Source organism: Colletotrichum siamense, assembly GCF_013390195.1.
Source record: "Colletotrichum siamense strain Cg363 chromosome Unknown KSG_Cg363_contig06, whole genome shotgun sequence".
NCBI classification, from domain to species: Eukaryota; Fungi; Ascomycota; class Sordariomycetes; order Glomerellales; family Glomerellaceae; genus Colletotrichum; species Colletotrichum siamense.
In genome coordinates this window covers 1,202,659-1,225,466 of record NW_023501019.1, presented here as the reverse complement: position 1 = coordinate 1,225,466, position 22,808 = coordinate 1,202,659, and the positions used below count along the sequence as shown (strand labels likewise).

General features: G+C 52.8%; 9 protein-coding genes across 9 annotated transcripts; 4 read left to right on the top strand and 5 right to left on the bottom strand.

The window, feature by feature from the left end:
• Window positions 1-789: 789 nt before the first annotated feature.
• On the top strand, window positions 790-1,797 carry Wwox-0 (WW domain-containing oxidoreductase; the record flags this gene model as incomplete). Its single annotated transcript, XM_036641189.1, has 1 exon — window positions 790-1,797. The coding sequence occupies one exon, from the start codon at window positions 790-792 to the stop codon at window positions 1,795-1,797; it is 1,008 nt and encodes a 335-aa protein (XP_036493902.1).
• A 648-nt stretch (window positions 1,798-2,445) lies between these two features.
• sdaA (L-serine dehydratase) lies at window positions 2,446-4,635 on the bottom strand (the record flags this gene model as incomplete). Its single annotated transcript, XM_036641188.1, has 1 exon — window positions 2,446-4,635. The coding sequence occupies one exon, from the start codon at window positions 4,633-4,635 to the stop codon at window positions 2,446-2,448; it is 2,190 nt and encodes a 729-aa protein (XP_036493285.1).
• Window positions 4,636-5,281: 646 nt separating this feature from the next.
• CGCS363_v009338 (uncharacterized protein) lies at window positions 5,282-6,397 on the top strand (the record flags this gene model as incomplete). The annotated part of the gene is made up of 1 exon (XM_036641187.1): window positions 5,282-6,397. One exon carries the CDS (start codon window positions 5,282-5,284, stop codon window positions 6,395-6,397), a length of 1,116 nt encoding a protein of 371 aa, XP_036493286.1.
• A 619-nt stretch (window positions 6,398-7,016) lies between these two features.
• On the top strand, window positions 7,017-8,966 carry CGCS363_v009337 (Cytochrome P450 monooxygenase ATR2; the record flags this gene model as incomplete). The annotated part of the gene is made up of 8 exons (XM_036641186.1): window positions 7,017-7,235; window positions 7,291-7,327; window positions 7,391-7,482; window positions 7,538-7,622; window positions 7,674-8,187; window positions 8,239-8,405; window positions 8,457-8,869; window positions 8,919-8,966. The coding sequence occupies 8 exons, from the start codon at window positions 7,017-7,019 to the stop codon at window positions 8,964-8,966; spliced, it is 1,575 nt and encodes a 524-aa protein (XP_036492805.1).
• A 102-nt stretch (window positions 8,967-9,068) lies between these two features.
• On the bottom strand, window positions 9,069-10,133 carry Wwox-1 (WW domain-containing oxidoreductase; the record flags this gene model as incomplete). The annotated part of the gene is made up of 2 exons (XM_036641185.1): window positions 9,069-9,700; window positions 9,749-10,133. 2 exons carry the CDS (start codon window positions 10,131-10,133, stop codon window positions 9,069-9,071), a joined length of 1,017 nt encoding a protein of 338 aa, XP_036492910.1.
• A 1,828-nt stretch (window positions 10,134-11,961) lies between these two features.
• On the bottom strand, window positions 11,962-13,860 carry CGCS363_v009335 (Lactose permease; the record flags this gene model as incomplete). Its single annotated transcript, XM_036641184.1, has 6 exons — window positions 11,962-12,586; window positions 12,634-12,691; window positions 12,747-12,818; window positions 12,875-13,120; window positions 13,178-13,212; window positions 13,277-13,860. The coding sequence occupies 6 exons, from the start codon at window positions 13,858-13,860 to the stop codon at window positions 11,962-11,964; spliced, it is 1,620 nt and encodes a 539-aa protein (XP_036492702.1).
• A 1,240-nt stretch (window positions 13,861-15,100) lies between these two features.
• Xyl5-1 (Beta-xylosidase) lies at window positions 15,101-16,917 on the top strand (the record flags this gene model as incomplete). The annotated part of the gene is made up of 5 exons (XM_036641183.1): window positions 15,101-15,175; window positions 15,235-15,522; window positions 15,588-16,092; window positions 16,154-16,270; window positions 16,325-16,917. 5 exons carry the CDS (start codon window positions 15,101-15,103, stop codon window positions 16,915-16,917), a joined length of 1,578 nt encoding a protein of 525 aa, XP_036492912.1.
• Window positions 16,918-17,125: 208 nt separating this feature from the next.
• CGCS363_v009333 (uncharacterized protein) lies at window positions 17,126-18,766 on the bottom strand (the record flags this gene model as incomplete). Its single annotated transcript, XM_036641182.1, has 3 exons — window positions 17,126-17,327; window positions 17,379-17,415; window positions 17,473-18,766. The coding sequence occupies 3 exons, from the start codon at window positions 18,764-18,766 to the stop codon at window positions 17,126-17,128; spliced, it is 1,533 nt and encodes a 510-aa protein (XP_036492697.1).
• Window positions 18,767-20,720: 1,954 nt separating this feature from the next.
• CGCS363_v009332 (uncharacterized protein) lies at window positions 20,721-22,808 on the bottom strand (the record flags this gene model as incomplete). The annotated part of the gene is made up of 1 exon (XM_036641181.1): window positions 20,721-22,808. One exon carries the CDS (start codon window positions 22,806-22,808, stop codon window positions 20,721-20,723), a length of 2,088 nt encoding a protein of 695 aa, XP_036492699.1.

Genomic DNA, 22,808 nt, shown 5'->3' with positions numbered 1-22,808 from the left:
CCCAGAAGGGTCATCATCCGCCTGCCGAGCCGCGCGGCGGCGTTTAGGAGGCATCACGATGCCCTCAGATAATGAGATTCAATAGAAATAGATCAATTGAAGCCATCAGAATAGGTCAATTGCCGTACTACGAATATCTACGTGGCGTTGGGCAAATTTTCATGTATATACAGGGATTATGCGTGCGTAATTTCGGCAAAAAGGGGGGGCGGACGCTGTCAACGCAACGGAGTGTATCACGAACGGCGACCTGGACCCACAGCATCCGCTCTTTAAGCTTTAAGCGGCAGTTTAGGTCAGCCATGTTGCTGTGAAAATGTCACTGCCGCCTTGGCATCTGAAGAAGCCCGATGTCAACCCGAGTTCTTCGTTATGCTCGTTGATTCGAAGGGCATGTTTCTGCAAGGCGAGAAGGGAAAGACTGGAGACAATGGTGGATTCCCCGGGGATAACGGGCGGACTTTGCGCGATTCATGTAAGAAGACTGGCCCTGGGTACCGTATGCTCAACTTCACCAAGCCTTGAAACTTCGGACGGTTTGCTAATCAAGAATGAACAACTCTGTGGGGAAAGAAGTTTGGAACTTGGTGATGTGTATCGTGTGGGGGCCTTGGAGACTTCATCTCAATAATGCCTCTATCTGGGCGCGCCTATAAAGACAGTTCATAGCCAAACCTTCACCTTGAATTCCAGACTATCATCATCAGCAATAAGAAAAATCACATTATTTGTCCGGAACTCTCGTCGAAGAACGTTCTAACCACACAAAAATCAGTCAAAGCTTCCAATATGTCCCGCTACGCCGAAGCCCACGCCGACCCCCAGGGAGCAGGTGACGCCCGACCGACGGCCTTGCAAATCATCAAAGACGAAGGACTGGAAGGCAAGCTCGGCGGAAAGGTCTTCGTCATCACGGGAACTTCATCAGGCATCGGCATTGAGACCGTCCGTGCCATCGCAGCCACCGGCGCGAAGCTGTTCCTCACCGCGAGGAACGTAGCCAAGGCGAAGACTGCCCTCGCTGACATCCTTGACCCGTCTCGCATGGAGATCGTTCAGATGGACCAAGGATCTTTGGACTCAGTCCGTGCTGCCGCTGCGGCCATCCTCTCCAAGACCGACAAGGTCAACGTCCTCATCAACAACGCCGGCATCGCGGCTATCCAAGCTCTCGAATTCACCAAGGAGGGCCACGAGATGCAGTTCGGCACCAACCACCTCTCCCACTTTCTCTTCTTCCAGCTCTTGAAGCCGGCTCTCCTGGCGGCATCGACCCCAGAGTTCCCCTCTCGCGTCGTCAACGTTGCTTCCGCCGGCCACCGATTCAAGGGCATTAACGCGTCCGACAACTACAACTTCCAGAAGGGAGGCTACGAGCCGATGATGTCGTACGCCCAGTCCAAGACTGCCAACATCTACATGGCCAACGAGATCGAGCGGCGCTACGGGTCTCGCGGTCTGCACGCGACGAGTCTTCACCCTGGTGTTATTGACACGCCTCTCTCCGTCAACTTCCCCAAGGCGGAGATTGATGCTTTGTTGAGCAACCCCGAGATGAAGAAACAGATGAAGTCCCCGGAGCAGGGGGCTGCGACTACGGTGCTGGCTGCCGTTGGCAAGGAATGGGCCAACAAGGGAGGTAGATACCTCACCAACTGCACAGAGGCGATCCCTGAGGTTGAGGGATGCGGCCAGTTTGACAGTGAATACCATGCCTCGTGGGCATATGATGAGGAGAGCGAGGGACGACTGTGGAGAGATTCGTTGAAGCTTGTTGGTCTCGAAGACAAAGAGTGAGGTGCAAGCATCCCTGTCAGGCACCTACGTGTACCTATGTTAAGGTATTTGTGACAGACCCATACTCTACATAGATGTTGAGCAGCATAGACGAGTCTGAATAGATCTCTGTTACCTCCTAAAGTTTAAGAGCTTTCGTAAGACCGGCATGTTGCGATTAATGCATCAGCAGCGGATCCTCTTTCGCTAGTGGCTGTTTCCATCCCTGACTGTTCTTGGTGGACCTCGCAGCACGATTCTGACATCGTGTTGCCTAATCAGGCATGTGGGCAATCTGGCCGAGCGGTCTAAGGCGCCAGACTCAAGCGTTCGCTTCATCCTCCAAGAGGATAGCATTCTGGTCTCGAAAGAGGCACGAGTTCGAATCTCGTGGTTGTCATAATTCATTTTTGCTCGTTGTTGCTTTGAAGAAGGTAAAGCTTGTCTTTGTGAATCCCCACTCCAGATAAAGTGAGTGCCAGAACAAGCACCTATGACAGAGCCGGCTGGGAGCAGTGGAAGCTCGATTGTATGATCCAAATCTACCGTTAATTCGTTGAAACCCAGTGTAAAGAAAATCCCAATTCTATGATTCCCGCATTTTTGTTTTGCAAGTTTTCCAAGTCTAACCAAAGCTCCCATTCATCATTGTCCAGATCAAACGCAAAATCAACAGTCAGGTACACTGACTGGGATGTTGAATGGCACGCTCGTCGCCAGACCACTCAAACTGGTCTCCTTGAACTCATTTCTCATTCCCTTGGCGGTCAGACGCATCGCGCGGATGGCGTCGTCCAGCCTGACCTTCTGCGTGCCCGTCTCGCTGCTCAGAGCGAGGTTGGCGCTGGAGATGGCCTTGATGGCACCCAGAGCGTTACGCTCGATGCACGGCGCCTGCACGAGGCCGCCGATGGGATCGCACGTCAGACCAAGGTTGTGCTCGATGCCGATCTCGGCAGCTTGCTCGATGGCCTCAGGGCTCGCGCCCATGCACGCCGCAAAGGCGCCCGCGGCCATGGAACAGGCCACGCCGACCTCCGCCATGCATCCGCCCTCGGCCGCCGAGATGGTCGCGCCGCGCTTGTAGAGCATGCCGATGGCAGCGGCGGTCAGGAGGAACGTCGGGATATCCCGCTCCGGGTCGTCGCTGATGAACTCGATGGTGTACTTCAGCACGGCGGGGATGATACCGGCTGCGCCGTTGGTGGGCGCCGTCACGATGCGACCGCCCGCTGCGTTAGTCTCATTGACCGCGATGGCGTAGACCGTGAGATAGTCCATCGTGGGGAACGTAGTCCGGCGCGAGGGAGACGGGGTGATGGGGTGGTCGAGGGAGCCCAGCACGCGCGGAGGCGACCTTCGGCCCGGGCCGAGGCCGACGCTCGTCTTCGACTTGCTGTCGCCAATCGTCGCAGGGGTCTTGTTGGATGCCGCCAAACCTGACGAGCCAATGAACTGGATGTTTTTGCCGTCGCTCTTTTGCTCATTGGGGTTGGGCGACGTCTGGCCGGCGGTGGAATACAAGCCTCGGGTCAGTCTCCGATAGAGTGCGGGTGCGCGCCGATGGAGCTTCAGGGATCCCGGCAGCTTGGTGTCGAGCGGCGCCTGCACGCTCTCCAAGATGCTGGTGTCCATGACCTGCCAGATCTTGAAGAGCTTATGGTAGATTTCTTCATCCGTGTAGCCATGGCTCTTTTCATTTTCGTAGACGAGCTGGGCAATTGTGAGGTTGTGTTTGCGGCACAGCGAGAGCAGACTCGTTGCGTCTCGGAACGGGTACCGAGGGCCCTGGCTGCCCGACTCGCTCGTATTCTCGGGGTTTTCTGAGATGTTGACACCATTTCCCTCAGATGCAACCGGTGAAAGGCTGTCTGATGAGTTCCCCAGAAGAGCTGTGTCGTCCGTTACTTCGGGCCTGACTTCGGCGCCCGTCCGACGGTCTCCCGCGGCATCGGATCGTCTGATCTCCTTGTAAAAGAGATTCTCTGCCAGATCCACCGGATGTCTACCAGCAGTATCCTCTGATGACGGGTCAGGCGAGTCCACGCGGGCGACGGAGGATGAGGATGAGGACGAGACGTCGGGGTTGATTGACAAGGCGCCGTTAACAACGAAGCCACCGCCGACGCTGAACATGTCGTTGGTCGCCAAAACATAGCCATCCGCATCGAATACCGTGAAGCGCATGCCGTTGCTGTGTGTTGGCAGCTTGCGGCCCCATTCCCAAACGAAGTCACGCTCGTAGTCGAAGTCAACCTCCTTACCCTTGCCGTCTGCCAGACCGTGCCCAAGGAATAACTTCTTCGTGTTCTTGATCTCAGTGAACCTCTCCGGAACGTAGGCCGTGTCAACTGTCTCAACGTCCGCGCTCTCGAGACCGAGCAAGAGAGCAGACGGTGTCATATGGCCCTCGCCGGTGAGCGCCAGACTGCCATAAATGGAAACCCGAATCTTGTTGACCTTGCTCAAGAGATTCGCCTCTGCCAAATCAGCAACAAAAATGTTGCCAGCACGCATCGGACCGACGGTGTGAGAAGATGACGGGCCGATGCCGATGGAGAACAGGTCAAACGTTGAGATGACGGCATGCTCGTGGTCGGCCTCGCTGTAACTCCCCGTCTCCTCTTCATCCTCGGCAGTATTGCGCCTCCGAGCTGTGCTGCTCAGAAATCGCTGCGATTGAATGCCCAGACATCCCGTAGACCGGATTGGCCTCGCCGCATGTCGTGATATCCTCGTGTTGAGAGTCGAGGGAGCTCGGCAGCCAGCGATGAAAGTGCTCTGTCCAGCCCGCGTTAAAGCGCGTTGAGCCGGCGCCCCACGTAGCAGGGCGAGCTGCCGGATCGATGAACAGCTCATCGCTCTCCCAAGAATCAACAACGGCGGATGGAAGAGTATCAATGGCGGACTGACTTTATGTATGGAAGAAGACACGAAGAGCTGATGAACAAAAAAAGAACTTTATTGTGACAGAAGGCGGTCTGGGGTACGCCTGGGAGATAAGAGCAGAGCTCTCCCTGGATCTGTGCTGGATCTGGGGTAAGACAAGCAATCAGCCCCAGAAATCCTGACTCTGACCAATCATCCCGCCGGAATTGGTCAACCCTTGTGAGGTGTGCTTGATATGGATGGCTGATACGTAATAGTCTGCTCGTTTTATATGGAAAGAAAAACCTTGATGAACTCATGACAGTTTCAGCGACGTTGATCCCACGCGCCTGCGGGCCATGCAGCAGCGTTGGTGTCGAAAACATGCGCATGTGGGCTGCTACAGATGGTGTTGGCTCGCCATCATGAGTGCCTCGTCACAATTGGACGGACGGATGTCGTAAGCGGCGTTAAGCCTTTTTGGGTAGGTGATGCAGGGGGTGGAGGGGGAATCATCGAACGCCAGGCAGACGTTGTCTTATCTCATCAAGCTCTCTTTCAACATCGATAACCTGCTGTTTCCCTCTCCTTTCATCAATATTCACTTCTTACTCGCATGTCTGTTTACTTTAGAAAGATGCCAGAGATAGAAGAGTACCACAAGCCAGCTTCACGGCTCACGGACGATGATGCCGAGCCCGGCTCCTCATCCGAAGCGATGCCAACAAACCCCCAGCCGCAGTCCGGTTTCTTCTCCGCCCTGCCGCTCGAAATACGTCAGAACATCTATCGGCACTTGTGGATAGCCGCCGGATCGACACAGCATGTCTACAAGGCCAGCCCCTCCCCGTTGGCGCCCCTCTCCCACTGCGCTTGCATCTCGGATCCGGACGCCGAAGACGTGCGGGAGATCAAGCTCACCAACGTTCTGGAAGCCCCGCCCGCGGAGCAAGCGCCGGAATGCCGAGATGGCGCCTTCACCGTAGAGGCCATGGCACAGCGTGACGAGATCAACGACTGGCGACTGCGCAATGCTTCACTCTGGTGCAACCACTGGGCATGTGAAGAGGAACCGCCCGTGCTGCGGCCTGTGGATGATTCGATCGGCGATAGTGACGGCGATAAGAAGAAGCAGCGGACGATGGTGAAGGAGTTTAGCCCCTTTCTGGCCATCCTCCTCGCCTGCAAGCGCATGCACCAGGAGGCGGTCGACTCCATGTACGATGACACGGCGTTTTCATTCATCGGGATCGATGCTCTTTCAAGATTTTTGGAGACGACCAACGCCGAATCACTGGTTCGGATCAACACCCTTCACCTCATCTGGGCCGCCTCCATAGAATCATACATGGATCCTGAGGATGAGGAGGCCATTACAGCCAAGATGCAATGGTTTGACCTTTGGTCGAAGGCTGCTGACAAGCTCCCTCGCCTGAAGGAATTTCGAATTTGGATGTACCCGCAGTACGCCCGATACCCGATGCCCCATGAGGAATGGTTCAAGCCTCTTCACTTGTTCAGAAATGTGCCCACATATGAGATCTCATTGAGATGGTTTCAAGACCCCGCGACGCCGGATACTGGGCCCTTGGATTTCTTAGAGGAGGCACCCTTCAAATATGAGCGGACGCCACCACTCGGGGAGAACCCTTTGCATTTCCATTGGCGTCGCATGATGGGACTCTTCCTTGATGAACCGAGGTCTATGCCGACACGGAGGCAGAAGAAGAAGAGATATCTCGGCCGGTCGTGAGAAGGTGCCTCGCTTGGGTTATATGATAGTGATGAAATATGAATCATTCGATGATGACACTCATGGCAATGCAATGGGAAGTGAGTTGCGAGTCGACTTTAATTGAAAGCTTCTCTCACACACCCATCTCAGCTTAGGTGCTCATTTAGAAGGTTCTCCCGCCGGACTGTAAACTTGCTCTCAGTGGAGATCCAATGCTACCGTGGATGACATGGCCAGAACCTTAATACTTATTCAGAAAGCAGTCTTATCACGCTTATTAAGCCGTAGACGAGAGGAATTTGGTTGATTAAAGAAGCATTTAGACTTTTTCGCTCTCGCATAATCGGCAAGAGTCTTGACTCGTTTCGCAACAAGCGGGGCAACTACGACGCTCTTTACCGGGACTTGAATTACTTGGTAGTAGAAAAATTGGCAATTCTTGAGCTCCCGGTGCAACCTAATCGGACTTTGCGTAAAATACGCGGTTTAGTACCTCGGATAATGATTCGCCGGTGATGGATACGAGTAGCTCAAAAGACACATCCACTGTCAACACAAGCGTGAAAATCCACCACCCGGCTCCTACATTACAGCGACTTCCATTACAACACTGTTTGCCGTAATAACAGGGGCCAAAATGAGTGGGATCATCTTCACCGACGTCCTGGCCAACCCTTCTCCGGTAGGACTGACCGTCTTGGTTGTCGGAGCTCTCTTTCTCTTGGCGAGACTCTTTAAAAGCAAAGCTCGGCTGTGGGACATTCCGGCCGTTGGAAATGCTACGAGCAAAGAAGCAAGGAGAAGGGAGTTTCTCTCCGGTAAAGCCAGAGATCTCTATGTTGAGGGCTACAGGAAGGTACGCGGTCTAGCAAGCAGGGGAAACGAGGACAACTGGACTAAGTGGCTCCCAGTTCAAAGATGGTGCTTTTCGCATTATGACTGCGAGACGTAAGATTTCCTAACTGCCATTAACCGAATCATCTCACGACAAAAAGCTCACCTGTCGTGCAGAATCCGAGTGTGTCGTTGTATCCCCAGAATTCTTGAAGCATCTGAAAAAGCTGCCTGAAGACGTTCTCAGCTTCAACGAGGCAGTAGAAGAAGTGAGAGACGATCTTTTCGTTCAAGAGGGCGCATGCTGACTTCGTCACAACCAAGGCTCTACAGACAAAGTACACCAACATCACAAGCAATATCCCCACGATACCGCATACTCTCAAAACTTCACTCAATCCCGCTTTATGTAAGCTGCTCTAGCATAGAACGGCTCGTATCTGCTTGCTGACTGCGCAAGTTCGTTTGAATCCGATCATTCTAGATGAAGTCTCAAATGCGATCCAAACAGAGTTCCCTCAGTCAGCGGACTGGTCGGATATTAGAATCAACGGCAAGCTAGCTCGCATAGTCGCCAAAACATCAGGCAGAATCTTCGTTGGGCCCGATCTCTGTAGAGACGAGGTCTACCTCGATGCGGCGGTCAACTACACTCTGGACATGACAGCTGCTATCCAGGCTGTGGGGTTCATATCCCCCTGGCTGCGTCCATTCCTAGCGTCCCGAGCACCGCAAGTCAAGAAATTGCATCACCGCTTCCAACAAGCTGACGATTTCCTCCGGCCCGTAGTCACAGCCCGCCGTCAGGCTGCACTTCATGGCCTCAATGAGAAGGACAAGCCAGATGACATGTTGCAGTGGTTGATGGACTCCCAAGACAAATTCGGCCAGCAGAGTGATCGTGCGATATCGAAGTATCAGTTAAGCCTGACCTTTGCAGCTATTCACACGACAACGGCAGCATTGACCAACGCGTAGGCTCAATTGAAAGACTTTCTCTTTGACAATGGCTGATTTTCATCTAGCTTCTATAACCTTGCGGCAACACCCGATCTCGTGGCAACCCTGCGACAAGAGGTCGAGGAGGTTCTTGCTGAGACACATGGCAATATTACCGCAGTGGCACTGCAGAAAATGGTTAAGCTAGACAGCTTCTTGAAGGAAGTCATGAGATACTACCCTCAAAGTGCCAGTAAGACACATGCTTTACCTCTGAGATCATCGGCTAAACATCACCCCTCAGCGGCATTCCAACGCAAGGTCATGAAGCCAGTCACTCTGCCAAACGGGCAAACGATTCCTACCGGTGTCATCCTGGAGGTCCCTTCACATGCCATCAACTACGATGAAACGATACACGCCAGTCCGGACGTCTTTGACGCGTTTAGATTCTACAAGATTCGAAAGGATAAGGAAGCTGCTTTGAAAAGTAAAATGTCAGTGGAGGACGCCTTTGCGGAAGCAGCAACAAACAATCAGTTTACGAGTGTGGGCGATACGAGTCTTGCTTTTGGGTACGGGAGGAATGCCTGTCCTGGCCGGTTCTTTGCAGCGAACGAAATGAAGATGATTCTGGCGACCACGTTCTTGAATTACGACTTGAAGATGCCCGATGGCTGTACCGAGAGGTACAAGAATCTCACTTTCGGGTCTCAGGTATGCATGCTCTATTGCCTTTGAGGATTAGCTAATAATATTATCGCAGTCAGTTCCAGATCCTACTAAGACCATCATGGTGAGGTTGCGGAAATAGACCCCCTAAGGATAATCACTTCTAGATAGCATTATGTAGAAACGAACATGCAAAGAACTATTCTGGATTCTCTGCAGAATCTTGCCGATAATCTAGATCCCTTCATGTAGCTCTCACGATCTCGTCACTCAATTCCCATAGCCGCTTTGCCTTCTCTTCATCGAAAGCATGCGGCGCGTACCCAGGTCCTGTTCTGCCCTCGGTGCACGTTTCAGACGGGACGCCTTCTTGGACATCAGCTAGATACTTGCCGCCCCGGTGTTGCCATTCGGCACCGACAGCAGCCCAGATCGTCGTGGCGGCGGCTTGCTCGGAGGATTTGATGAGCTTCGCGATTTCAGGAGGTCCAAACAGCTTCTTCATGAAGTCTTCCCCGACATGGCGGCTTAGACTAGAGACCACTGCGCCGGGATGAACAGAGGTGGCGTGTAGGTGATATGAGCCATACCGTCGCTCGACTTCGTTCGCCATCCAGATATTAGCTGTTTTTGAGGCGCCGTATGCGCTGTGTGTATCATACGTCGTCGTCTCGAGATTCAAATCATCGAGGTCAACCGAGCTCGCGAGATGAGATCGCGAAGATACCATGACAAGCCTTGACGGGTACGATGGGCTTGAGGACTTGAGGAGAGTGTCTTTGAGAGCTTCGAAGAGGGCAAAGTGCCCCAAATGATTGGTACCAAAGTGCATTTCGAATCCATCTCTAGTCCTAGCTTTAGGGTGCAACCCAACACCTGCCTATGATTTAGCATTACGATAGCCATGAACATACTTCAACTTACCAGCATTGCATATCAAACAATTCAGCGTGTCGCTCAACTGCAGAAACTTTGATGCTGCATCTCGAACACTGGCTAGCGAGTCCAAGTGCATTTCAATGAAGACCACCTTGCCCGGCTTGCCGTCATGCATTATTCGTTTCGCGACTTCTTCGCCCCTTGCCGTGTCACGCCCCGTGATGTAAACATCAGCGCCGGTGGCATGCAACGCCCTGGCTGTCTCGACCCCGATTCCGTTCGTGCACCCCGTCACAAAAAAGACTTTCCCCTGAAGTTTGCCATCGAGTCCTTGGTCTCGGATGACTTTTAACGCCGTGGGTCGAGCATCGCCAGGGCCGTTCGGATCCTCATGGTCCTTGTCGTAAGGGGCGATCGGGGTCGAGGCCATGGTTTCGGCCGAACTTCGATTCATCTGAAGGAAACAATCACCGGAGAAAAGGCTGCACCTGTAACATAAGAATGTTTGCAGGCGACAGTGCGACCATAAGTAGCTGCCCCTCCAGCTCCACGCTGACATGCCAATTAAGGTTTTGTTTCCCACATAGGCAAGTTTCCCATACGAAGGGCGGGTCGGCTGATGCCGGTGGGACAAGAGAGCTGATTCAGACTGTTGCATTGCGCGGCCAAGCCACTCGGTTTCGTTTGGACCGAACTGCCTTTATTTTGACAACGTCCAATCTGAGGGGTTGGAGGACGCCATCATTATTTGACAGGTGACCTAATAGGTGGAACACAGACAAGACCACACCCACACCCATATCGGTGAGCTTACGCGCCATGCTGCAAGGATCTCGATACTTCACAACACTAGCGTCAAACAGCCGGCCTGCTGTTCATGATTCTACCAAATGGTCACCTACTGTCCAAGGTCTTTTATCGTTCACATGTACAGAACATCTGCACCCGAAGAATCGATCTTTTGACAATGTGACTGGAAATCTCCCCGGAAATTTTTAGAGTAGAAATCTCGGCATGGGATCTGCAGCCGGCTTCGGCAGCCGGTAGCACCACGGCCTCGAATGCTGCCATGGCGTCCGTGCATTTGTTTGCGAATAGCGTCTTCACATCAGACGATACAAGCTGAAGCACAGGGGCTGTGAATGACGCTGCTAAGAGGTTTGTGCACCGGAAACATTTAAGAAGAACACCTTCGGCGTTCCCGCCCCACGCGCTCAGATGTCGCTGATCTGGCGTCAACTCAAAAACAACAACTCAACCCATCATTTGGTTCCTTTGACCAAGGGTTCATCCAAGTCCTGCAAAAAAGTCAACTGTTCTCGGCGCCCTGTTCAGACCATTTGACTGCTTTGCGACCGCGTATATGAGGGTCGTTCAGGCTCTTCTGCTGCTCTTGGCGGCGGTCGGCCTTGTACTGGCCGACCCGGCGGCTGAGACCGGAGACATGGACTTGTTTCCGGGCGCAGTGTTTGAGGGCATTGCCTGGCGCGGCGACGAAGCAGTGAGAATTTTGTACAGGCCTTCGATTACTGAAAACGGGAAATTTGCTAATCAAATTTGGCACAGCTGTCCGTCAGAAAGCCCGCCACCACCAGCCCCGAAGAGTCCACCGCCGAAAAACGCGAAAAGTCCGAAAAAGGCGAAGGGTTCCAAAGGGTCGTCAAACGCAAAGGGGACGTCGGGCGCGAGGGGGGCAAAAGGCTCAAAGGAGAAAGGGTCGAAGGACAAGGGGCCGAAGGGGAAGGGCTCGGGGAAGGGCCCAAAAGGATCCAAGGGCGGGAAGGGATCGAAAAGATCGAAAGGCGCGGGAGAGTGACTGGAGAACCCTGCACCTCGGGTAGAGGAGAGTGCAACACGGGTCTTGGTTGTTATGGGTGTCAAGGGCATAAAACAGTTTGTCAGAAGGGCCCTGGCTCAGGACAATGCTGTTTCAACGAAGACAGCAGGGGAGCCATTTGTGAGCCGATGGCAGGATAATACCAGCAAAAGAGACTGCCATACTACAAGTCACAATAATGCTATATTTTTACGCGGATCTTCTGAGCTTTGATGGATCATTGTTTAACATCCCGTGGGCCATGGGATGCCGACCTAAACTCGCACAAACTCGCAGTTAGTACGGACAACGGATCCCAGACGATTTCCCTTCAGATGTCGAAGCCTTCAGCAGGAACTAGAAATTCGAATTTAAACACGATCGTATTGCATTATACTATCAACTCAAGGCATATGCTAACAACCAAAACATGATGCTTCCGTTAGACCTTGGTTGTGGCGTGCTCACTCTCCTCAACATCAACCGGACCGTCTCCCTTCCCGCCTTCATCGAGTCGAACATTGGCCTGCTCACCATCAAAGATGACCGCAATCTCCTCCAATGCCTTGCCCTTAGTCTCGAGGAACCATCCGTACGCAATGAAGCTCTCGACCGCCAAGATGACAACATAGACGATATAAAAGCGCCAGCCTATGTTCTGGAGTCCAATGGGGTTGACGTACTGGTTCACAAACACAGCAGCCTTGGTCGAGAACACATAGGTGGCCATGCCCTTCGCACGGATGGAGAATGGTAAGATTTCGACGGAGTAAGCGACCGGCAAGGGCGAGAATGCGATGCAGTAGAAGATCTGGTACACAAAGATGAGAGCGAGGACGGCGATGCCGGCTGAGCTGGCGTTCGTCTCTGCAAAACGGGCGGAAGCGATGGTCCAGCCGATGAAGACTGTGAGCATGCCGATCGTGGAGATTCGGAACAGGGGTCGTCGGCCGACTCGTTCGACAAAGAAGGCGGTCGTGAGGGCAAGGCCGAAGTTCCAAATGTTGACGAGTCCGTTCACAAGAGCCTGGGTGTTCTTGTCCTTGATTCCCACGGTGTCCATAATTCTAGCTACTGTCAGTATGTAATCTTATCCCACCGGGCGACAACTTACCGTGATAGGTAATAGGCAATCAATCCGTTTCCGGACCACTGAGAGAAGAATCCCATGCCTTGGAATCGCCGTTAGCCATCATCAAAGATCAGTAGAGTAAATAAGTGACTCACAGATAACAAGGAACATGCGATAGCGATTTCCCTTGGTAGAGACCATTGACTTCCAAGTCGTCGCACCAAGCCCTACAAATTGGGTTAACCATGGAAACTTCCGGACTCTGTGTAGAGGGCTTTCTTACTCTTCTCATTATCAATGGCCGTTCTGATCTCCTCGTACTCGAGCCTAATTAGTTCCGTCTCTTGCCCTTCGCCGTGATATCGCTTGAGAGCCTCAAGAGCATCGTGATCGCGGTCCTTGGAGATGAGCCATCGAGGAGATTCAGGTAGGAACCAGACAGCCGAGAGTTGAACAACGCTTGGTGCCATCTGGAGAAGCGAAGGAATTCTCCATGACCAAGTGCTAGGGATCGTTCGAGTTCCGAAGGCTGTTTGGTCGTTATTAGCTTTCGATCGACTTGATCTCAGGGTAGGATTTGACATACTGATCCAAGCTGCAGCAATACTTCCAAGATACCAGCTGCAAAAGTAGACTCCGTCAGTCCGCCATTGCTGAAATAGATTGGGTTGTATTTGATGCTTACCAGGTGTTGCAGATGGCCGTGATCGTAACACGATCCTTGGGATGCGATAACTCACTGACCAAGCTAGGGGCCGAGGTCGTTGCAAAGGAGAGTCCAAAGCCCAAGATGAATCTGCTAACAACAAACATGGCAAACTCGGTGCTCTCGCACTGAATGATGGCTCCAGCAATCATAATCAGACTTCCCACCGTGATACCCCATCGTCGCCCAAACCTGTCTGCGACCCATGGGGCAATGGGAGTTGAACAGATGCTACCCAAAGCCATGATGGCGCTCATCAAGCCAAGAACAGCACCGCGGGGATTGTCGAAGAAGTCATCGAAGTAGGACACCGTCTGGAGCGAGTTCATCATCGAGCCGTCGTAACCGCTGGTGGCGTACGATACAACGGCAGCGGGGAACAGGAGGAAGTATAACTTCCTCCGAGCCCCGGATCTGTACCATGCCGGCGACTCTTGGGCCAGCTGGGCAATGCGAGAGGGCTGGTAGGTTTCGTTTGCGACGGCCGGACCACCTTGCTCTCGAGCTCGGCGGGCTGCCTGGTCCTGCCTCGGTGCAGGGAGTCTTTCGCGGAGGAAGTTCATTGTCGCTGATACCGATGCTTGAGAAGTTGACAGACAACGGACTTGGGAGGGGAGGATGGGAGGACAGTTGACCCAGCGGTGGAGAGAGCTGATCTAAACTGACGACCACGACCAAGTAGCCGGGATTTCGTGTGCCCTTATATGCAGATAGTCCCTTCAGCTGCAAAGGTGGAACGATGAAGTTGTCCTGAACACCCGCACCATTCCCGGGTTCTGCTCGTCGGGTTGGGGTCTAAGTTGAGGGTGACGAAGTCGTAAAGTCGGCATCTGGGGCTAAATGAAACGAACTCGATCGGGTGATATCGCCATTGGCGCGGAAACTAGCTCGATGGTCTTCCTGACAGAACCGTACTCCTGGAATTATCAGTCCGCCTGCCGAGGACAAACAACACGACAGGGATCACCAGTCGGATGATGGGATGCGGAGAAGAAGCAGGGGCGATCCGGGGGCTGGGGTAAAGTGCAATCCAATCCCCACACGAAGGAACATCATGAGATGAATAGTCGTTCAGGCGAGACCAGTCTCCATGGGGTAAAACGAATGATTAGCGGTTGCGGGTGAAGTCACGCTCGTCTGACTCGGCATCTTTCCGTCGCGGAAGACAGCAGTTGTCAAGTGAGAACAGCAAAGTGCGCCGAGACTTGTTCAAGATGTGTAGCGTCCGGCGATGTGGAGAAGCCTGAGATTCCTCTTTGAGTCTGGGAGAGCCCCCTTTTTGGTAGAACTGACGAATCATGACTCGTCGGGGCAGCTAAAGTCTTCCCCCGAATGAACGTGGGTCACTTCGGGGCAACGAAAACCATCCCCCTAGCGTCGTTTTCGCTTCGGTTGATGCTGTCCGCGTCTATGCGGGGCATCCAAGACAGTCCCCCGAGTTGGAACGTGGGGTCGGGGAAGCGTATTGGTCTTCCCCGATGGTTGACGCGGGCGTCCTTTGGTCGCGTTTATGGCCCCGGAAGCGCGTATGTACGAGTCTTGTCTCCGATCACCACATGAGGGGACCCCAATTGTGGCTCCGGACGTCATGGGGACTGTGGGACGTATGCAGCTTCTCCGTAACGCAGGTGATAGCTCGTCGCGTGGCTCTTAGTTAAATACGATTTTCGCATGTGAGGCCGTCATATTTAGGAGGTCGAGCGGTCCTGCTGGCTCAGGTCGGAGGAAAGGTTCGACCTCCGCATTCTCTCTACGTCTTCTATCTCTTCTTGTCGCCAAATCACCGCCCAATTGACTACCAACATGTCGAACGGTATCTTGAAGACGTCTGGGCCTGATGTTGTCGATGCTTCAGGTAACCCAGTCCGCCTGCGCGGGGTAAGAAGATGATTGCAAGCTCTAATGCCATTCTGGCCACTCACTGACTTCCTCTCCAGACGGCACTCGGTGGCTGGATGCTCATGGAGAACTTCATGAACGGTTTTCCCGGTCGCGAACATCAGATCCGCGCAGCGCTGCTCAAGGTCCTCGGCAAGGAGAAGTATGAGTTCTTCTTTGACAAGTTCCTCGAGTACTTCTTCACGGAGAAGGATGCCGAGTTTCTGTCCTCGATCGGATTCAATTGCGTCCGCCTGTCCTTCAACTACCACCACTTTGAAGATGACATGAACCCGTTCGTCATCAAGGAAGAGGGCTTCAAGCATCTCGATCGCGCAATTGAAATTGTGAGTCTTTAACCGATCCCGAGATGTATCCCATATCAATTGGCGCTAACAGTTTCGTTGCGCAGTGCTCCAAGTACGGAATCTACACCATCCTCGACCTCCACTCCGCCCCGGGAGGCCAGAACCAGGACTGGCATTCAGACAACCCGACAGGATACGCCGCTTTCTGGGATCACAAGCATTTCCAGGACAGAGTTATCAACCTGTGGCAAGTTCTCGCAAAGCGCTACAAGGGCAACCCGTGGATCGCAGGATTCAACCCTCTCAATGAGCCCGCCGATGTCGAGTGGACACGGCTCTTGGCCTTCTACGATGGCATCGTTCCTGCCATCCGCGAGATCGACCCGGATCATATCCTCTTCCTCGAGGGCAACACCTTCAGCATGGACTTCTCCGGCTTCACCAAGGTTTTCCCCAACTCCGTGTACGCGGTCCACGACTACTGCGGCTTCGGATTTCCGAACCGCATTGGCAGATACCAGGGTCTGAAGGACCAAGACGCGTATATCCGGCAGATGTACGATCGCAAGGTTGCGTTTATGAAGGAACACAATGTTCCCATCTGGAACGGTAAGCACGCTCTCTGTGCACGCGAATCTTTCCATATGCTGACAGATGTATCTTTTCACAGGCGAGTTCGGTCCGATCTACGAGCGAGAAGAGTACAACCCTGACTGGAAGGTTCACAACGAGGAGAGATACGACATGTTGGACAGACAAATGGCGATCTACACCTCCGAAGGCATTGGTAAGCCGGAACTGGAATCGAACTCCGACAACTATTAGCTGACCCCAATTTTAGCCTGGAGCATCTGGGCTTACAAGGACGTCAACGTCATGGGAATGACTTACCTCTCCCCCGACTCGGCCTGGCTCAAGCTTCTCGGCCCCATGATCCGCAAAAAGCGCGACCTCGCCGTCGACAGCTGGGCCTACGATGACGCGCATCTCCAACCCAACCTCTTCGGCCCGCTTCACAAGTGGTTCGAGGACAACGTCCCTGCGCAGTACAACAAGAAGTACCCGTGGCAGTGGCGCATGCACATGCACGTCTTCCGCGGAATCCGCGGCATCACCATGGCTGAGTACATGATCCCCGAGTGGGCCGACTACTTCAAGGACAAGACCTTTGAGGAGCTTGACGAGTTGGCGGGCAGTTGGAAGTACGAGAACTGCTGTCAGCGAGAGCGATTGAATGAGCTGCTCAAGCTGTATGCGCCCATGACGCCAGAGGATAAGAGGCTGGAGGGCAAGGTGATCCAGCCCGAGGCCGAGAAGAACGGGGACAAGCCCAAAGAGACGGTGTCCGGTGTCGGCGTGTTCGAACTATCGCCGGAAGAAAAGGCGAAGAAGCTTGCGCAGACGAACGGCACGCCCATTGCTGTTGCCTCATGATTGAATTTTTTTTTCGAGGCTACAGGAAAGAAATGCATAAATCGGCGTTGTTTGCATTTGATAGACGAAATTAGAATGAATGAATCTCTTCGCGATGAGCACTCGCAACGTGGTGAAAAATTTGGTTGCTAGCCGTGTATTTTCTATTCATGGGTATCTTTACCTACCATACCTAACTCATCATGGAACGCTACCGCGCTCTTTCCATCTACATCGTCATGTGATTTTTGCAGGATACCTCAAGTCGCTCCAAAACCCCTAGGTGCCACTGAAACTCCGTAACACTGATGCTAAATCTCCTCAAGTTTCGCTTGCCGATGAATATCGCCTGCTCTATATCTGATGGTAGGGCGTCGCGAAAGACGGGACACACCGTTGCCACTCTAAGGATCATTACCATGGTAAACGTGCTGAATGAAGTTAGACTGATGATCAAAATCGAAGCAAATAGAAGAGCTTACACAAGACCACTGGAGAATAGGCCGGTAATACTAATGGCTGGATCAATGTCAAAAACATTGATAAATCCTCGGATTCCTTCCAAGCATAGCCTACAACGGTGAAGAATCGCCTCTTTGCAGGGATGGGTATCAAAATGAGCCATGTTGAGAAGCACATATTCGATGAAAGGCCGGTGAATAATGTACTGCCCGGCGTAGTAGCGTCCTTTGAGTCGCAGGACGTTCCATGGGTTGTTACCCAGCTCTTCGACTCTGATGATGCCTGGTGTCATTGGCGAGCTTGCATTCTCTTGGTCGGTGCGTTTTCGCGGCTGGCTCGTCAAAAGAAAATCTGGCAAGTTGCGGTAGAGTGCTCCATGATAAGACCATAGGTCTTCTGTTACGCGCAGCAGCCAATTTGCGTAGCTATCTCTTGTCATCCGGACCTGATCTTTGCTGTCGTAAATCACGCTGTTGACGCGGTTCAGAAAGCGCCGGATGGCCGCATTGGTGCTGATCTGGAATGCAACTAGTTCTTCCGTTCGATAGAATGTCGATGTTGCCGGGCTGGTAGGATTCGTCTCTGGTGTGGAGAATGCTGCCGCGTGTTCTTGTCGATGCTTGGGCGTCTCGGGGGCAGGGTAAGGCACCACATCCTCGTATCTAGCAATGCCTGATGGGAGGGTGATGGAGACCTCTGAAATGAAGTCACCTTCATAGATGAGCGAGACCCAATACAACCGACGGAAAGCGTCTGAAAATCGTTCTGCGTCATTCGTGCTTGCAATTGCCCTTCTTGCTAGTGCCTCGCACTTTACCGCCGTCGCGTGAACCCAATGAAAGGAGTCTGCCATTCGGCCTTTGGCGCCCTTGTATAGACTTGCCAACATACTGCACTGAGCGGCTTCAAGATTGATCTCCGAGGAGATGAAACCAAGGAGTAAACGAGCCTTCTGCCAGAGCTTCTCGTCAAGTCCTGTGACCTCTTTGAAATATCCAGATCCCAGAGACGGAGGCTCCTGACCACCGTTTCTGCCCGCGGCCTCATTCAAGGAGATTCGATATTCCCCTGTACACACGAAAGACCCCATGCATAGAACAAGGAGAAGGAGACAGTACCTTGCTGGTGAGATGGAGTCAGACTCAAGGGCCGGGGACTTTTCGCATGATACCACTTCGTTGAAAGTTGCGAGTATGTCGTCGAGAGACAGTAGTGGGAAAAATATGTTGACTTCCGCAAAGTACTCATGGATAACCTCGCGGTATCTGTCTGCGGCATCGATGGACACCGGCAGGCTTCGATCCCGGAACAACCTCCAAGACTCTGGGGGAGGGGCTGACCTCGTCTCATCCGAAGATTCCTGGAAGAACATGTCTGTTGCTTCTGTGGATCGTATACCGGCTGGCATTACTGGCCGTGGGGGCATTGGCTCCGAGTCATTCAGCAATTGCTGAACGACTGGCCATTCAAGAACATGATTGGCGCTGGCCGTATGAGATAGTGGAATTTGAATCTGAGCGTCACCTTCGTGTCCTAGTGAAGCGCCCGTGCCTGCGTGCTCGTCGGATGTTTCTGTATCTTGCGTCCTCGGCCCCGGTCCCGGAGTTGTCGGCTGTTGAGCCACTTGAGGCGGCTGTAAATCCACTGAGTATTGAGTTTGATGTGGAGATGGCTGAGCTGAGAAGATTGGCGAGGCGAATAGGCGGTCCTCAAGCATCTGAATTCTCTCCAACAAGATGCGGGTGTTCTGCTCAATGCGTGGTTGATTCGAATCGCGGTAGACACACTCAACGTTTTGCGTCATACACAAGCTGCACTTCGGCTTAGCCGCGTCGCATCGTGTCTTGCGGGCCCGGCAATTCGTGCATGCCTGCCACACCCGGCGCCGTGCCGGGAAGTATTGTGCCGCCGAGAAGGACGATGACGGGCCGGAGGTGTCCATTCTCGGAGTCCGGGAACAGCAGCACAGTCACAGCTTGGTTGGAATCGATGCGGAGTAAGGAGAAGGAAGAAAGTGTCTTTTTCAGTGATTTTACTGGCTCGGCACCAGGTTAAAAGAGACCTGGTCAGGGGCGCCACGTGGAAACCTCCCCCGCCCGACCCCGCTGTCTAGCGTTCTCGGCTCCATGAACAGTCCCGAATACGCCGATGGTCCGTCTTCAGAGCATGAAATCACAAGAGAATTGTTCAATGCGTTCCTTAGATGTTTGTCTTATTGTATCTATATGTCAACGAGTGTAAGAAATAGTTTACATTTTCTATTGCAGCCGATGCTTACATGATCTGAATGAGTGATACTCATCAACTCCTGAGGAAGCTTTCATTTTCAAATCATGTTCAGAGAAGTGATTGCAGGGTGTTCACCTGGGGTACGGAATTGAATGAGAATATCCATAAATAGAAGAGAAGAGCCAAACAAAGACAAGAGAAGACGTAACAGTAACTAAGGTACAAATCAAGCCCCAAAATGAACGTGCGATGCCCATATACGCAGCTCTCCACTATTACGGACTTCCATGGACCATTACAGCCTTTCGTAACGCCTCTGCGACTGCTCGGTCGGTGGCCTGGCCATTGCTGCCGCTCAGCGACGCGTAGAATAGCTTCGCGACTTTGACGGAGTTTTCATCGTCAACCGACCCAAGAGACCCGGTGACGTGACCAAGACCAACAACTTGGAAGGCACGGACAATGTGGAGTGCTTCGTCTGCAAATCCCCCGGCCTTAAACTCTCCTGTCGAACACGCCAAAAGATACATTGCAAAGCGCACTTGACGCAATGCGGAGATGGCCTCGTCCAGATTGTGCATGTTCTTCTGGATTTATATCTTGCTTCCAGCATGCTGCCAAGGTTGCAACATGATGGATGCTAGCTGCACCACAGACAGTCCACACCTCAGGGCTTTGGAACAATGATCAATGGCTGATTGGGATTTTGACCATGTTACAGAACTGATCAGACTTGTTAGCCAACCATGGATATCTGTATACGGAGTCGAGATACCGAAGACGACCAGAGTTTTGGGCGAAGCTTCTTCGTTGACTTTTGCGTCTCACTTCACATGCAAAGCCTCTAAGTTAGGTAGCTGTACATCATTTCAGTCTGACTCGACAACCTGCGAGATTATAGTGATGGATTGAACAGCCCAAAGCGCATGGCTGGGGACTTTTCAAACTCAAGGGCAGGGTCACGTCGATGTCACTCTCGTCTAGATTCTAAACCTCCTCTCGTAAGTTGTTCAATTGCGAAATAAGCTACGTAGGTAGGCATGATTGCCAAGGTATCACCACGCTGTGGAAGAGACATTTCCGAGATGACCACCATCTTCGATGCGGACTGCAGTTGCAGATACCGCTACCTTTCATGCGCCATAGTGTATGTATGGCCCCCAGACATCGGCATTGTCAGGATGGCGTTTACGAACCTCAATTACGGCGTTCCTCAAAGCCTCTGCAACCAGCCTGTTCGGCGAGACAACCTCTGTTTTGGGTTTGCTCAAAAACTCATAAAAGAGTTGGGCAACTTCGATGGAAACCTCGTCGCTGACTGGCCACATGGAACCAATCACATGACCGAATCCAGCAGCTTGGAAGGCGCTCGTCGCGTGCAGACCCTCGTTCTTCAGGCTGGACGCGCTCACTTCAGCTGTTGAACATGCGGATAAATAAGCGATCCAAGCCCGCGTTTGAACTTTCGCGGCCATGAGCGACTTGACTGTAAGCTTGTCCAAGTCTTGATCGGAAGTTTGCAGTAACAAGTGACTCTGCAATGGATCGAGAGGATCAGAGGTGCCGTGACACGCGAAGTGCACAATCTGCGCGTCTTGCATACCATCCAAAACTTGACGGGCGTTGGGCTTTTCAAGTTCCGTGATGTTGTATGTGCCATCTACGGCAGTCTTGATCGCACGAAGCTCACGTGTTACGCCAGGAAGAGGCGTCCCACCGGGCGTGCTGGGCATAGTGACCACCAAAAGGTTGTATGGGTCGACGCGGTCCTGTTCCTGTCCCCTCAAAGCGCGATTTCGAGCGTTCTGCAGAGCCTTGATGGTCGACGTGTACGACGAAATAGTCAGGTCGAGAGTGCTGCCAGGAGCTTCCGCGTTGGAACTTGTGGCCGCATGAAACGGAAGGCTGCTGGCATGTCCGGTTCCAATCCACCACATACGCGGCAGGTCGGCGTCGCTGGGCTTTTGACCGAGATCTTTCGTGATCTGCTTGAGAATAGGATGGACGCAAGCAGACCACAGCCACCCCAGTGCCACATCGTTCAATCTTGGAGCACGTTCTGGTTTGATGTCTCGCTGACCCCTCTGCTCTTCCGTTCCATTTCCAGTGCCCCTAACCATCCAACTGGATGACATTTCGGGAATCTCCACAGCCTTGAAGCAATTTTTGGTGATGATGATAGCGTCTGCTCCACACCTGGACGTGTTGACGACAACTATTGGGCCTTCACAAGCGGCATATTGCAATTCCTCCAGAGAGGGCGGCAGCAAAAACCTTTCGAAGCCTTCAATCTGACGAATCTTCGATTCACAGACGTCCATCTCTTGATATATAGGCTCCAAGTCGGTGCTTGCAATAGAAGCCCTGTCGCGCAGGCATTCGTATTCCTGCGCCAAGGAGAAGTCTCGCATTCTCAGGTCCGACAGATCGCTCTGCTCATCAATGAGATAACCAAGAACCAGGCCACGGCCGTACTCGATATGCTGGAGGGCCTTTTCAACCTTTCCTAACCGTAATAAGATTGAACAGGCGTCTGCGGATACCTCAGAAATGTTGCGAAGTGCGTGTACTTGATCATCTTGGCTGAGCTTTCGGGAGCAGGCTCGTGGTATGAGATTGACAGCAACGTCTGCTATCCTCTCAGCGTCAGCCCAATCGTTTCGTTCGGCTAGAATGCCCATTGCACGACGCGCGCAATTGATTCTCACGATCGGCTCGCCAGATTGAAGATGGCATCCAGTTCTGAAGCTGTTGAGAGCCGCGTCGATGTCGTCAAGCCTCCCCGTTTCTGTTGCTCGGTCTTGGAGTGAGCTGCCCAAGTTGGAGTGAGCTCTAGCTAGTTCTGGATGAGAATCCGCCAGAGTTGTCACAGCCAACCTCCCTTGCTCAACGGCCATATCCAAATGAGCCACCTCTCCTGTTATTTCATAACGTTGGTGTCGAAGCTGTGCCATACTGTACAGGCAGGAAGCCTTCACGCTTTGGTTTGCTTGTGTGAAGGGCGTCTCGAGCGCCTCTTCGTACTTTGAGATTGCCTCTTCAAGATGTGTCAAAAGTCTCGTCCGCTGGAAGCGACGGGATAAGCTGCTTCCCAAGTTGAGAAGCTTGATAGCCCGTTCTTGAGACGCTTGTGTTGTACGGTTGATGGAATCTTCCAGCATGGCAATGGCCTTATCGTTGTCGGGGATTCGTCGTTTGCGGTCATATCGTATATTGTACAT